This window comes from Onychostoma macrolepis, chromosome 24, assembly GCF_012432095.1.
Source record: "Onychostoma macrolepis isolate SWU-2019 chromosome 24, ASM1243209v1, whole genome shotgun sequence".
NCBI lineage: Eukaryota > Metazoa > Chordata > Actinopteri > Cypriniformes > Cyprinidae > Onychostoma > Onychostoma macrolepis.
Genome location: NC_081178.1, coordinates 6617254 through 6632188, shown reverse-complemented (window position 1 = coordinate 6632188; position 14935 = coordinate 6617254). Strand labels below are relative to the sequence as shown.

The following is a 14935-nucleotide window of genomic DNA, read 5'->3' as shown; positions in this document are numbered from 1 at the left end:
CACAGTACACTTTAAAGTTGGATGAATGTTGATTGGCTGTCAATGTTTTTATTGTTCTTTAGAGTGAATCCTTTGGGTTGACTTGGTAAATTAATTCCACTTAACGTTTAGATTTAAACTAATTCCACTTAACATAATTTCACTTAATGTTGACATACTGTAGTGGTCACAGTTGTTCACAATAGGCCTATATTACTTAAGAATTTTGTAGAATAGTTATATTAAGTGCATAATTCAGCTGTTTCTTTAAACAAAAAGTCAGCAGATAACATTCATTGTAATGTGGAAATTTGTTCCATCCCACTGAAGACTATAAATATCTATTCAAGTGTTATGTCCAATAGTGAAGTTTGTCAAAAATATAAATGGTAACCAATGTGGTGCATCGTCATAAATAAGTAAATACAGCATTTTAAACGATATCTCTGAATTCTGGCCTCTTGAACACAACATTTTAAAAGGTTTTCATGCAGTGTACTGTATTTGGTGTCTTTGTTGATTTAGATTGCAGCTGGAGGTTCATTTGGATTCTGTGAACCTGTAAATGCGGTAGATGGAGGTGCCATCATCCAGTGTGTCATGACACTCGAGACCTGCGAGATTCTCAAAATACCTCGCTCTGGCTACGAGAAGCTAAAAAAGGTGCAGCAACGTGATGCTTCATGTAACACACAAGTGAAATTTACTTTGCAGACTAGAGACACACCAATATTTTATATTCTGGCCTATAATTGTTTTCATGTTATAGCTGATAAATGATAAATGACCAGTAATAAAATTCTGTAATATTTTGTCCAGTTAAATGACAAATAAAACACTAAAATTAGTTATTTTAAGTGCTACAAGTGAATTGAGCAATCACAACATTATACTGCACAGTATGAAAAATAAATACTCATTTTGAGATTGGCTAAAGATTACATTTTACAGTGTTATTAAAAGATTTGTTTAATATTAATATATCACATTACTATAATAATATAATCTTAATATTAATAATTTATTAATAACAAATGATTAATATTAAGATTGAATTTGAGCATTGGATGACAATCTAAATTAATAATATTAATATGTAACATTTATTAACAATATAATTTATTAATGTTTAACATTTATTATCAGTAAATTATTATTAGGGCTATTTAATATAGTATTTAATATTCATATTTTATTAACATTTAATATTATAATTATTTAATCATAATATTAATAAAGTATTATTAATAAATTATTTATATTAGGATTAAGTCTGAAAATTTGATGACATAATCATAATAATATTTATTAATATATGTATTGAGAATGTAATGTATTAATATTTAACATTATAATAATGTAATCTTAATATTAATACTTTATTATCAATACATTATTATTGAGATTAACTCTGAGCATTAGATGATAACAAAGATAATCTAAATAATTAATATTGAATATAAATGTTTTTATTAACAATACAATTCATTAATATGTAATATTATTACAATCCAATCCTAATATTAATAGGTTTATTATTATTATTATTATATTATAAGTTATTAATATTAGGATTAACTCTGAGCATTAGATGCTACTAAGATCATCTAAAAAAAGCAGAGGAAACGAGTATGCACGATTCAATTCTGAATTACTAGTTATTATTCGAAACAAGAAAAAAAAAAAACTTTGATACCAGCCAAAATCAATATGGTACAGATATATTGTGCATCCTTTTCTTGGTGTCCTAAAATGATTCCACCAATAAGACAATGTCTTCTATTGTTATTTGTAGGACATCTTGGCACGGGACCATGAAGTTAAAGTGTCTTTGATCCAGGGCTGCCAGCTGTACATTCACTGGCCAAAGCTTTCCATCAACCACCTGGTCGACGGCATGCAGCTAAAAACATTCCCTGCTAATCAAGGTAAGTGGGTGTCTTGATTGAATATGTGTTGTCACAATGAATCATGGCGGCGTCTCGCGCACTATAGTTTAGTTTTGTTCCGCTGACTGATGCTTAGCACCTGGACGGCATAATGGTTTTCCTCACTTAGTGCGACACTCAACACGTTTGCCCCTAAATAAATGTGTTTATGGGTGGAGAGCACTCGAATATGATTAGAGAAAAATACAAGCTGCTCCATTACCCGCACAGCTGACTTTAATTACCAGGACGTCTGCTTTTACACCTCATTTGGGAAATATTGAAGCCTAGAGATTCATTTAGGTGCATATGTTTATGTGTGTGTGTCATTGCAGGAGTGTCCAACGACTATTGCTCAAATTGAGTTTGCAGCTTGGATTTCACTAATGTTGAGCTTTAGCACGCAGGAAAAGACAGGTGTTCTCTTTTTTTTATGGACATGAATGGAACTGAATTGAACACAAAGTCTGGTGTGACTACCCTTTTAGCCTGTTCAGTCTCACTTCCTGTCCTGGAGCTGACAGGCGGGCATATGGTGTGCTGTGGTTGCTCTGAGATATTGGGCGGAGATCAGCTATCATGGCTGAAATCTTTATTTAGTTGCTGGAATCTCTACTCTTCCGTGGCTGTATCCCATTATCTCCATCCTCCCTCCAATTATACGTCTTCATTCGTATCTTCCTCTTTAATGAAAGGCTTCGGCTTTTAAGTCAATCTGTTTTCTTTAAAGACACTTTTAAGTGAGATCAATCCATGCTAGACCAGATCTTCGGACATGTGCGACCAATTAAATTCACAAATGGTTCATAGATTAGTTCACTGAAATATATTCCAGATTTTGATATGTCAGTCTGAAACCACACATTTGAAAATCTGACGATGTAAATGATTTATTGCCTGACTCTTATATATTTCAAATTAACATATATTTATAATATATTTATTCACTTTTACATATAATATTTAATACATACAGTCATGGCTAAAAATATGGGCACCCTTGGTAAATATGATCAAAGAAGGCAAAGATGTGAAAATTAATCTGCGTTGTTAATCCTTTTGATCTTTTATTTAAAAAAATCACAAAAATCTAACCTTTCATTGGATAATAAGAATTTAAAATGGGAGGAAATATCATTATGAAATAAATGTTTTTCTCTAATACACATTGGCCACAGTTAACGGCACCCTTTTAATCAATACTTTATGAAACCTCCATTTTCCAGTTTAACAGCTCTAAATGTTCTCCTATAATGCCTGATGAGGTTAGAGAACACCTGACAAGAGATCAGAGACAATTCCTTCATCCAGAATCACTCCAGACCCTTTAGATTCCCAGCTCCATGTTGGTGCTTCTTCTTTTCAGTTCACCACTCATTTTCTGCAGGGTTCAGGTCAGAGGACTGGAATGGCCAGCAGAAGCTTGGTTTTTGCTCAGTGACCCATTTTTGTGTTGTTTTGGAGGTTTGTGTTTGGATTATTGTACGGTTGGAAGATCCAAACATGGCCCATTATAAGATTATAAATCACTTATTGATTTTTTTTTTATCTGTTGGTATTTGATAGAATCCATGATGCCATGTGTCTAAACAAGATGTCCAGGACCTCCAGCAGAAATATAGCAGTAATATCAAAAGCACACAACATCAAAAATACAGCAGTATATTTCATTGTACACATGGGGTACTTTTTATCCCTGTGTTCACCAAACCCATCTTGAGTGTTTGCTGCTAAAAAGCTCATTTTTTTAGTTTCATCTGACCATAGAAGCCAGTCCCATTTGAAGTTCCAGTCGTGTCTGATAACTGAATATGCTGGAGTTTGTTTTTGTATGAGCTTGGAGAATTTTTCTTGAAACCCTCCCAAACAACATGTGGTGATGTAGGTGCTGTTTGACAATTTTTTTTTTTTCTTTCTTTTTTTTTTAAGGTTTTCTGACCCCGAGACTCAACAATTTTCTGCAATTCTCCAGCTGTGGTCCTTGGAGAGTCTTTAGCCACTCAAACTCTCCTTCTCACCGTGCATTAGGACGATATAGACACACGTCCTCTAGGTGGTTTCGTAACATTTTATGTTGATTGGAAATTCTTAATTATTGCCCTGATGGTGGAAATTGGAATTTTCACTGCTCTAGCTCTTTTCTTAAAGCCACTTCACTAATTTGTGAAGCTCAATTACCTTTTGCTGCACATCAGAAATATATTCTTTGATTTTTCTCATATTCTTCAGAGATATTTTACAAATAAGAATTTCTAGGGGTGCCAATAATTGTGTCCAACGTGTATTTGAGAAAAAAAACACATTTATTTTATAATGATATTTCCCCCCATTTTAAATTCCTATTATGCAATGAAAGGTTAGATTTTTGTGCATTTTTTTAATAAAAGATCAAACGCTATTATCGCGTTAACACATTAATTAATTAACGCCGACAATTATTTTATCATGCATTAACGCAGTTTATTATTATTATTATTATTATTTTGAAAGCCCGTTGCTCACTGGCTCTGAATTCAAATACAGACAAACCATGTCAAACAGGAGGGTTGGGATGTTGATCAGTACTGGCTTGGGTATCATCACACGTCTCAACCAATGAGAGCATTTGGGGTGGGTCTAAGACTGCAGCAGCGCTCACATGAACGCTCCAGATAAAATTATTTAGGCTAATCATCAACATTCACAAACCACTGTTCACTGTTATTTTAACAGAAAAGAATGCAACGAGCTCGTTATCACGACTTCATAAGTGGGAAATAGGAAGTTTCCGATAGCACGTGAAGACAGCAGAGAAGCACTCTCGCTCAGCACAGTGGAGTGCATGGTTTTGTTAACTTTGTGGTTTATTATTTTGAGTCGTTTGTGAAGCGGTGACACATGGCCTTCTCACAATATACTGTATATATGCAATCATGCTGCACGTATCAGAAGATCCGCCCCCACACACACACTACATGCGTACCGCGCTCGAGCGTGGCACGGAGTAATCACACTAGTCAAACGAACCAGTCAAACGCGCTCAGGCACATATAAGATTGCCTAGTGTGAGCACACCCTTATTCTTCCGCACACACGAGTCTCTACCCACACTCGCCCAAGTGTCGTCCCACGCCGCACTCTGTTGCGTTAGGTTTCGCAATGTGCAGATCTCTACTCGGAAGGTGCCTGTTATAATGTTATGATCGAGGCTCTGGACTCTGAGCATAACTTGTTTTTCTATAACAAACTATAAAATATTTTTTATAAAAACGTTAATGCACTGCCAGTGGCAAATAGCTTTGGATTTCAATTTAATTTGATTACATTAATGTTATAAGTTGAGATTTACAAGAAATATTTGAACTGCTACTATGTAAAAGGAATACTGCTGTCAAAAAAAAAATAACTTATTTGTTTAAAGAGTTTGCAAACCAAATGTTATTGCACTTTTGTTCATATAGCAGTACTTTTAAATGAAAAAAATGCACAATACACTACTTTTGAATTCATTACTGAATTTTGTGCATAACAATGTCATTAATCATGATTAATTGCAGAAAATCATGTGATTAATCGCGATTTAAAAATGTAATTGTTGCCCAGCACTATCATATATGTATATGTGTGTGTATGTATATATCAAATATCTTATATGTTGTGTTAAATAGACACCCCTAAAATATATGTAATGTAATATTTTTTATAAAATTCTGTATTTTCCATTATTTTCTGGATTCCATTTTAATGATTTCATTACATTTTAATAATCAAAAGCATCTCTAATTAATTGATTTCATAAATAATTAATTCATGTATTTATTTATTTATTATTATTATTATTTTTTTTTTAAATAAATACTGTGTTGTGTATTTACATTCATCTGGTAAATATTCCTTGTAAAATAGTGTTTTACTTATAATTTTATTAATAGTAGTATCATTACATTAAGTAATATTTCTGTCACAGTTTCTTCAAGTTAAGCCAAAATTTAATTTTGACGGGTTGCTGTGAAAATCTTTACGTTTCTGTTTGAATATGATATGATGATAGTTTTTCTCAAAAGAAGTGGTAAATGCTCATGGAGTGACTCTCAGAGCAGTTCTAGAGATTATGTTCATGTGTTCATGAGACCACAGAGGATGAAAACACAGTGAACGTCACGTGTGCTCCAGTATGTGTGTAGTAAACTAAACTGCGTGTCTGAGCCATTCATTCACACAGAGACACGCAGAACATGCAGGATTTATATTTAAATGGTACTTTTGTGGCTTAATATTCACAGACACTAGTCTATATTGCATTTTGATTACTTGCACAGCTATTAATAAACAAGACCCAATGTGACTGTGCTGGGGTTTTGTTCTTTGCAGAATGAAACCTGGGTGTATGTATGAGCGCTGACAGTTTATCCGGCTCGGCTGAGGGTTGGGCTCTCATATCATAGCTGCTCTTTATCAGAGAGACGGAGAGAGAGACCTATGGAACGAGATGTGATTAGAGAGACAGACAGGTGTGTGGGAGAGGAGATTGATTGGTTCTTATCTGAGTGTGCAGCCGACAGCTGATGGATGGGGCGAGAGCCCTGATCATTTCAGATGGCAGAGGGGTGGCTATTCTTGAACCAACTTCATCAGAAAACGCTGTATTTCCTCCAACAGCCGTCATCATCATAGACAGTAGGCATAAAAAACACTAGGGCTGTCAATTGATTACAGATTATTCTTAAATAAATATGTGCTGATTTATTAAATAAAATAACTGAGAATAATGGCATGTCAATATTCGCTGAGAAAAGCCTAAAATGAATATAATTCAAAGACATTGTTGTGGAAGATGAGTAATTAATTGACAGACTTTAAAAAGTGGCTCTAGAATTCAATAAATTGACATTTTTCGGTGTTGCTTTATGCTTCATTATTCTTCATTCTCTCATGAAAAGTTAAAAATGTTAAAACAGAAAACTTATATTTTGTTGTAATGTTATATTTTTATATTAATATTAATAATTTTGTATTTGTTTTACATTTTGTAGAATAGTATTATTAATATAATTTTTTTAATATTTATTACATTATTTTTCTATATTTATTTGTAATCATACTAAATTCTATTAAATTGATAGCCCTAGTCATCATACTACAATGCACTTGTGTGGTATGAGCCATTCTTTAGTAATATTTTATATTTTAGTCTTTTTTAGTTTATTTCACAGATCAAGGTATTTTTAAAGCTCAATGGAGGCACTGTTTGTTGAGTCTTGTGTGATTATGTGTGTGTGTTTGTGTGTGTGTGGTATTTCCTACATTATGGGGACCATATGTCCCCACAAGTATAGTAATACCAGTAAATGTTGACCTTGTGATGACATTTTTGGTCCCCATGAGGAAACAAACTTTTTGAAAAAGTTTTGTGTGATGGGTAGGTTTAGGGTTAGTGTAAGTGGATAGAAAATACAGTGTTTGTACAATATAAAAACCTTTACGCTCATGGAATTTCCCCATCAAAAAATGGTAACCCAGCGTGCGTGCGTGTGTGTGTGTGTGTGTGTGTTTGGAGGTGATGGCGTATTGTGAAGTCATGCATTCTATGCTTACATTGCACACTGTTCAGCACCTTGGATAGCAGCACAACATGTGAACACAACTAACAGGTGTGAGAATAACTCATGTGAACTTGATGGACTCATTGAGTGCTAGTCCCAGTCCCAGTTCGGAGATTAGTAAGAGCAGGAAAATCCTGATGGCTTTTCCCTTTGTATGACTCTTACAGACCAAACTTGACCGCCTAACAACCCGTGACCGCCCTGCCTCACCAAAGCCACTGTCCTCATTTGAACTTCCTCCCGACCGTGATGCATAACCCAGCAGCCTTGATCCAGAGACCACTGCACTTCCCTTCGGCTGTCCTTAGCTGTAAACTTCAAACCATTAACACTCTCCTTTCCATTATGCACCAAGGCATTTTTTTATTAAGTTAAAAACTGTAATATTAAAAAATAGTATTACAACTTAAAATAACTGTTTCTATTTTAATATTTTTTTAAAATGTAATTTATTCCTGTGGTTTCAAAGATGAAATTTCAGCATCATTACTCCAGTCTTCAGTGTCACATGATCCTTATGCAGCTTAATATTTTTCTGGAAACCACAATACATCTTTTGTAACATTATAAATGTCTTTACTGTCACTTTTGATTAATTTAATGCATCTTTGCTTAATAAAAGTATTCAGTCATTTTTTTTATGATGACATTAATACTTCATTTTTTCCTTTAAATTATACATACGTTGCTGCATAATACATTTATATAAAAACAATATAATATTTATTGTGTTGTTCAGAATTATTTGTCACCATTTTGTTTCTGTAGTAAATATTTCTCGTTTTAAAGATATTTACATATTTTTCTGGAAACAAGTGAACAAAATAGCGTGAATCATTTGAGTCATATTATGACCACTGTACAGTATGTATTTTTTGGTGTAAAGAGGACAATGATCCAGAGTGGAGAACATTTACTGGGCATGATGGGTAAAGTGTAAACAGATGTTTATTGATGCATCTCCGAAATATTTACAGTTGCATCATCTGATTTTGGCTCACTGTAAGAAAGGTCTCAGTTGTCATTCTCCCTTCTTCTCCAGTCTTTTTCTGTTTCTCCAAACATCACTGAAGATCAGAAGTGATGTCCCTGCTCCATTAGTTCACCAGTCTGTGGCTACTCAAGACGTCTCAGTTTGCCCCTCCAGAGACATGAGCTGTAAACTCAAATATCTTCTGTTCTCCAGCAGGATTATGCCAAACAAAAGCCTGTTTTCTCCAGCGCTGGCTTGCGTCACCCCGCGTTCACAGCTGTCCTGTTCTCATTCACTCTGGCCTGGACTGCCACCCTTAGGCTATGAATCCAGTCTGGTCCAGGTTTTTCTAGCCATCTTACTTTCTATCATGTCCCATGGTTGGACTTGCAGTCCAAATATCCAGTCCAGCATGACTGTTTTTGATTATCTGAGCAGAAGTTTACTGATCTGTTACTGTTTGGCCCACCCAGCCAGACAGAATATGGCGTCAATGTTTATGGTAACATTTAACCACCCAGAACACAAATTCATTTCTTTCTTTAATAGAGATCTTCTGCCATTGGCTTCTGCTTTAATCATAGGGTTTAAAAAAATACAATAAAAACAATTTAAAATATCTGTTTTCTATTTGAATATATTTAAAAATGTAGTTTATTCGTGTGATGCAAAACTCTTCAGTGCCTTAATGAATTTTGAATGGTAGTTTGTGTGTATATATATATATATATATATATATATATATGTATATTTTCCATATATTTCTAGGGCTGGTTCACACACAATGATTTTTTTTTTTTCATTCCACTTTGCTACTTTTCCATTTTTCTTTTCTATGTAAACTTGCTAGGTGGACATCTTTGACCATTGCGCTTCCCTCTCCAGTCTTTTGCAGCGTCTCAAACAATGACTTCTAAGTTAAAAGAAGTTCATCTTTTAAAAACATATCTCAAGACCTTGCATTTTTTTTCCTCACCATTCCATTGCAGACATCTTGTGTTCTTGTGCATTACCATTCTGATACACGGACTTGTAGTCAACCCTGTATTATGCGTTATTCCTCTTCTTCTGTAGATTCTGTTTCTGGTTCTAACATATATGGCTGAAGTAATCCGATATTGGCACTAGTCATTGTGAAGTCTTTCCTACTTCAGTTAAGCATGTGAAAGTGGAGCAGGTCCAATGGTGGTAGGTGAGACTAGTTTGCATATTCATGGTTCTGCATATACTAAATGATATAAGAGAGTAGAGTTACAGTATCTCACACAAGTGAGTACACCCCTCACATTTTTGTAAATATTTTATTATATCTCTTCATGTGACAACACTGAAGAAATGACACTTTGCTACAATGTAAAGTAGTGAGTGTACAGCTTGTATAACAGTGTAAATTTGCTGTCTCCTCAAAATAACTCAACACATAGCCATTAATGTCTAAACCGCTGGCCACGAAAGTGAGTACACCCCTAAGTGAAAGTGTCCAAATTGGGCCCAAAGTGTCAATATTTTGTGTGGCCACCATTATTTTCTAGCACTGCCTTAACCCTCTTGGGCATGGAGATCACCAGAGCTTCACAGGTTGCCACTGGAGTCCTCTTCCACTCCTCCATGATGACATCACGGGGCTGGTGGATGTTAGAGAACTTGCGCTCCTCCACCTTCTGTTTGAGGATGCCCCACAGATGCTCAATGGGGTTTAGGTCTAGAGACATGCTTGACCAGTCCATCACCTTTACCCTCATCTTCTTTAGCAAGGCAGTGGTCGTCTTGGAGGTGTGTTTGGGGTCGTTATCATGTTGGAATACTGCCCTGTGGCCCAGTCTCCGAAGGGAGGGGATCATGCTCTGCTTCAGTATGTCACAGTATATGTTGGCATTCATGGTTCCCTCAATGAACTGTAGCTCCCCAGTGCCTGCAGAACTCATGCAAGACACACTTGTCTTTGTACTCCTCACCTGGTTGCCGCCACACACGCTTGACACCATCTGAACCAAATAAGTTTATCTTGGTCTCATCAGACCACAGGACATGGTTCCAGTAACCATGGTTCTTCAACCTCTGCAGCAATGCTGACAGCACTCATACGTCTATTTCCCAAACACAACCTCTGGATATGACGCTGAGCACGTGCACTCAACTTCTTTGGTCGACCATGGCGAGGCCTGTTCTGGATGGAACCTGTCCTGTTAAACCGCTGTATGGTCTTGGCCACCGTGCTGAAGCTCAGTTTCAGGGTCTTGGCAATCTTCTTATAGCCTACGCCATCTTTATGTAGAGCAACAATTCTTTTTTTCAGATGCTCAGAGAGTTCTTTGCCATGAGGTGCCATGTTGAACTTCCAGTGACCAGTATGAGAGAGTGAGAGCGATAACACCAAATTTAAAACACCTGCTCCCCATTCACACCTGAGACCTTGTAACACTAACGAGTCACATGACACTGGGGAGAGAAAATGGCTAATTGGGCCCAATTTGGACATTTTCACTTAGGGGTGTACTCACTTTTGTGGCCAGCGGTTTAGACGTTAATGGCTGTGTGTTGAGTTATTTTGAGGGGACAGCAAATTTACACTGTTATACAAGCTGTACACTCACTACTTTACATTGTAGCAAAGTGTCATTTCTTCAGTGTTGTCACATGAAAAGATATAATAAAGTATTTACAAAAATGTGAGGGGTGTACTCACTTCTGTGAGATACTGTATATTCAAGCCACTATAAGGTAAGAAGCAATTTTCACAGGAAATAAACATTTAAATACATCATTCTGATTATCCAGGGGTTCTGTAGGTCTTAAAAAGCGTAAATTGCCCTTCCACAAATTAAGGCCTAAAAAGGTCTTATAAGAACAAAAAGTCTTAAATTCATAAGGTCATGGCATTAAATAATGCCTGTGCTGCGAAAATATGTATCTTCCTCTGTATTTTTTTGTTTTCCAATGCAAATATGTAAGATACAGTTACCTGAGATGCAAACTGAACATATGAAATTGTACAAAATTAAGTGAGTTTGTTTAAAACAAGAACAAATATCTGCCAATGGGGAATGAAAACTTGTTTTCTCTTTGGATTAAGTTGATTATCTTAGCTCATTGGTAGATATTTTCTTATTTTAATCATGAGCTCACTTTGTTTCAATCAATTTCTTATAAAACAACACTTTTTTTTAATCATCTTTTCATCTTGTAATTGTATCTTGATTTAAGAGTCTTTAAAAATTTTGCGCTGGAAAACAGGATAAATTACTGAACAAGAACAGCAGTTTTTTTGCTATTTCCATTTTCCATATTTTAGTGTTTGGGAATAGAGCAATTTAAGCCGCATTCTTTATCTTTTTTTTCTTTATCTTTATTTTGTAAAATAAAAAAAATAATAAAAATGATTGGATATCTTTTGGAAGATGTAATTTCAAACTTTGAAGCTTTTGCTTACAAGACATTTACATTTAGAGATCATATTGATGTATTGTGTTCCATTCTATTTTTTTAAAGGTGCCATAGAATGGAAAACTGTATTTACCTTGGCATAGTTGAATAATAACAGTTCTGTACATGGAAATGACATACCGTGAGCCTCAAACACCATTGTTTCCTCCTTATGTAAATCTTGTGAATGCAAAAGACCACTGAAAAATAGGCGAATCAGAACATAACACCGACTGTGATGTTACAGTCAGGATCACTAATAAACCCTGCCAAAGATCTGTCAAAGATGAGTTTTAAGGGATACAATTAGTGACTGAAGGGGGACTTGCATAGAAAATGCATAGAACTGGATTGTAGATCTGGGCCCGTATGTATAAAACTTCTCAGAAATGCTCTTAAGAATAGTTTTAAGCTTTGACTTAAGTGTCAAAAAATTCTTAGTAAAAAGTAGGACTTTTCTAAGAGTAGGAGACTTTTATAAAGAAGCTAAAAGCAACTTTCAGTAAAGTCTAAGACTGATTCTTAAGTGTTGACTGAGGTGACACTTAAGAGTGAACTAAGGACTACAATGATGTCAACACAAAATGGCTGACCTCAACCTCTGAATCAGCCAATAGTGAGCCTGCTCATGTAAAGTCACAGCAGCACAACACCAATCATTCAATGTAACTATAATAAAATCATTTAATTAAGACACTGAAATATTTTAATATTTCAATGTATTTTTTAAATGCTTTGCATTGTGCTAAATGATCACAAATTATTACTGATGCTTTGTTTTCTATTGGTATGTCATGAGTTCCATCAGTGGCTCCAACAACTCCAGAAAAGCCCACAATCCTCATAAAAGTGGCTTGTTTTTGCAATATTGTTTGGCGGTCAGTTGGAAAGTCAATAAACTGCCATATAGTAGTGGCCAAAGTGATGTCCGGCCTAGGAAATTTGACATCTTCACCCTTAATTAAAAAAAAAAAATGTGCAAGATTTTGTAAGCATATTGCAGTTGCTTAGAGTCAGTTGTTTTATTTGTGATAATAATGCAATGAAACATGCCAAATTGTGCGGTCATAATTTTTGGCCATGCTGTCATACAAATAAATTATGAACACATGCAAAAACAAGAGGACCAATGAAATGTAAATAACTTATGTTGTAGTCAGTGTGCCAATGTTGCCAATTTAGTGATTTTGTCACTAGATTTAGTGACTTCCTCACTCCTTTAGAGATTTTTTTCAAAAGCCTAGCAACAAAATCAATTTCTTGGACAAACCTTATCTACATTCCGAGACTCTCCCATGACGTCATAAAGGCGAGTTCACTGATCGATATTTATATTTTTATAGATTAGTGAACTCACCTTTATGATGTCATGGGAGAGTCTCACCTTTATATAGTCATCTAGCAACATTAAGTGACCAGTTTTAGCTACTTTCAGTTGAAAGCAGTTGACAGCACTGTTCTTTTGTATTTTAATGGTTTAAGTGCAATGTGGGGTCATAAAAAAAAAAAAAAAAAAAAAATCCTCAAATCACGGTTGTGTTTGGTGGGGTTAGTGCCACAATATGTAAGACCATTTTTCATTTTGCATTTTTCCAATTTTCCAGCCCAAAACTTTTAATTACTGCTTTCATTTCTGCAGTTAGAGCATTGCATTGTTGAGTGGAAGAGGTTATTAAATTTCTTACTTATTTCTTACAGTTTCAACAACAAAAAAAAACTTTTTGATCTTGACAATCAAGTTTGTATCGTTTTATCAACTCCACATTATCATATAAGTCCAATATGTCATATTTTCACTGGAAAGTGTTTGTCTCCTCCTCTTTGCTGCCATCCTGTTACTCCTAACTAGGTTAGGAGGCCTCTTCAGCTCTCTTAAATAATTTAGGAGCTGAGACCTAGTCTTAACACTTTATGAACCACTTTTATTCTTAAGTCTAGGAATAAGAATAAAATTACGTCATTCTTAGAATTTTGACACACTTAGGACTAAAATTTTACTTTCGGCTTTATGCATACGGCCCCAGATGCATAGTAAACGGTCAATGAATTCAAAGGCTATATGGGCCATTGATAGTGAACTAAGAAAAAACAAACACTGAATAGTTCTCACAGACCATTAAAAAAATATAAAATTCTGTGTTTTGGTTCTAATCACTATGGGATTTTTAAACTAATATTGCTATAGAAGATTGAAAATCTACCGTCAGAAGAGTATCGTTACGTAAGAGTAACATTTTTATGCTGTTCCACGACTCTAATTGTGTTGTGCAGTACAGAAATGCAGAACTCTGGATGTTAATGCCCTGCGGGAGGAGGAGTGACTGCGGTGTGTTCATCTAAGAAGACAAACGACGTGTACCAGAGCCTGCTGTGATTTCCCAAGTGATCCGGACATTTGCTTTTTAATGGCTTGCGAAGACATGCGGAGCAGGCGAATAATATAGTAACGACAGTTTTGCTCCAAAAAGAGGGAGAGTGTGAGAGATGAGATTAAAACTGGCTTTTGAAACACTGCTTCCTCCTGCCTCTAACGCTTCTGGAGCAGAGGCCTGGCTTCTGTCACTGGCCAGACAAATGGACTCTGCTTGTCCCGCTCGCTGCTTCACAGAGATGGGATTTACCTGTCAAGGCTGATATACAGTGTTTCCCCCTGATGTTAAAGGCTCACTGTAAATCAATTTAATCCTCACCTCCACAAACCAACCTCAGGTTTGTCACAATAAGAAATAATCCACCACTTTTGGGGCTGCTGCCAAAACATAGATTACTTTTGTCGTAAACAGTCTACATCTTTTTTTCTCATTCTCTCCTGCCTGGGTCACTTCTGGTCTACATTCAGATGCATTTATTATGGCGGGGAATGCCTTGCTTTTGCGTGGCACCTGATGCAATGAGCGACAAACAGTTGAAACATTGATTTATATAAACAGAGTTCAGAATGAAATACTAGTGTACTGATTGCTACACACAAACGAAATTGCATGTAAAACAGTTTTTTTTTTTATTATTATTATTAATCTTATTACATTTTATGTTTATTTCACCAAACA

General features: G+C 35.4%; 1 protein-coding gene across 4 annotated transcripts in view; it reads left to right on the top strand.

Moving 5' to 3' along the window:
* cnbd1 (cyclic nucleotide binding domain containing 1) overlaps positions 1-14935 on the top strand; it is a 49180-nt gene that overhangs the window by 25288 nt on the left and 8957 nt on the right. For all 4 annotated transcript variants that reach the window (XM_058765046.1, XM_058765044.1, XM_058765043.1 and 1 more), the window contains 2 exons: positions 505-642; positions 1775-1907. In XM_058765046.1, coding sequence (XP_058621029.1) covers positions 505-642; positions 1775-1907 — 271 coding nt within the window. The remainder of the gene's footprint in view (positions 1-504; positions 643-1774; positions 1908-14935) is intronic.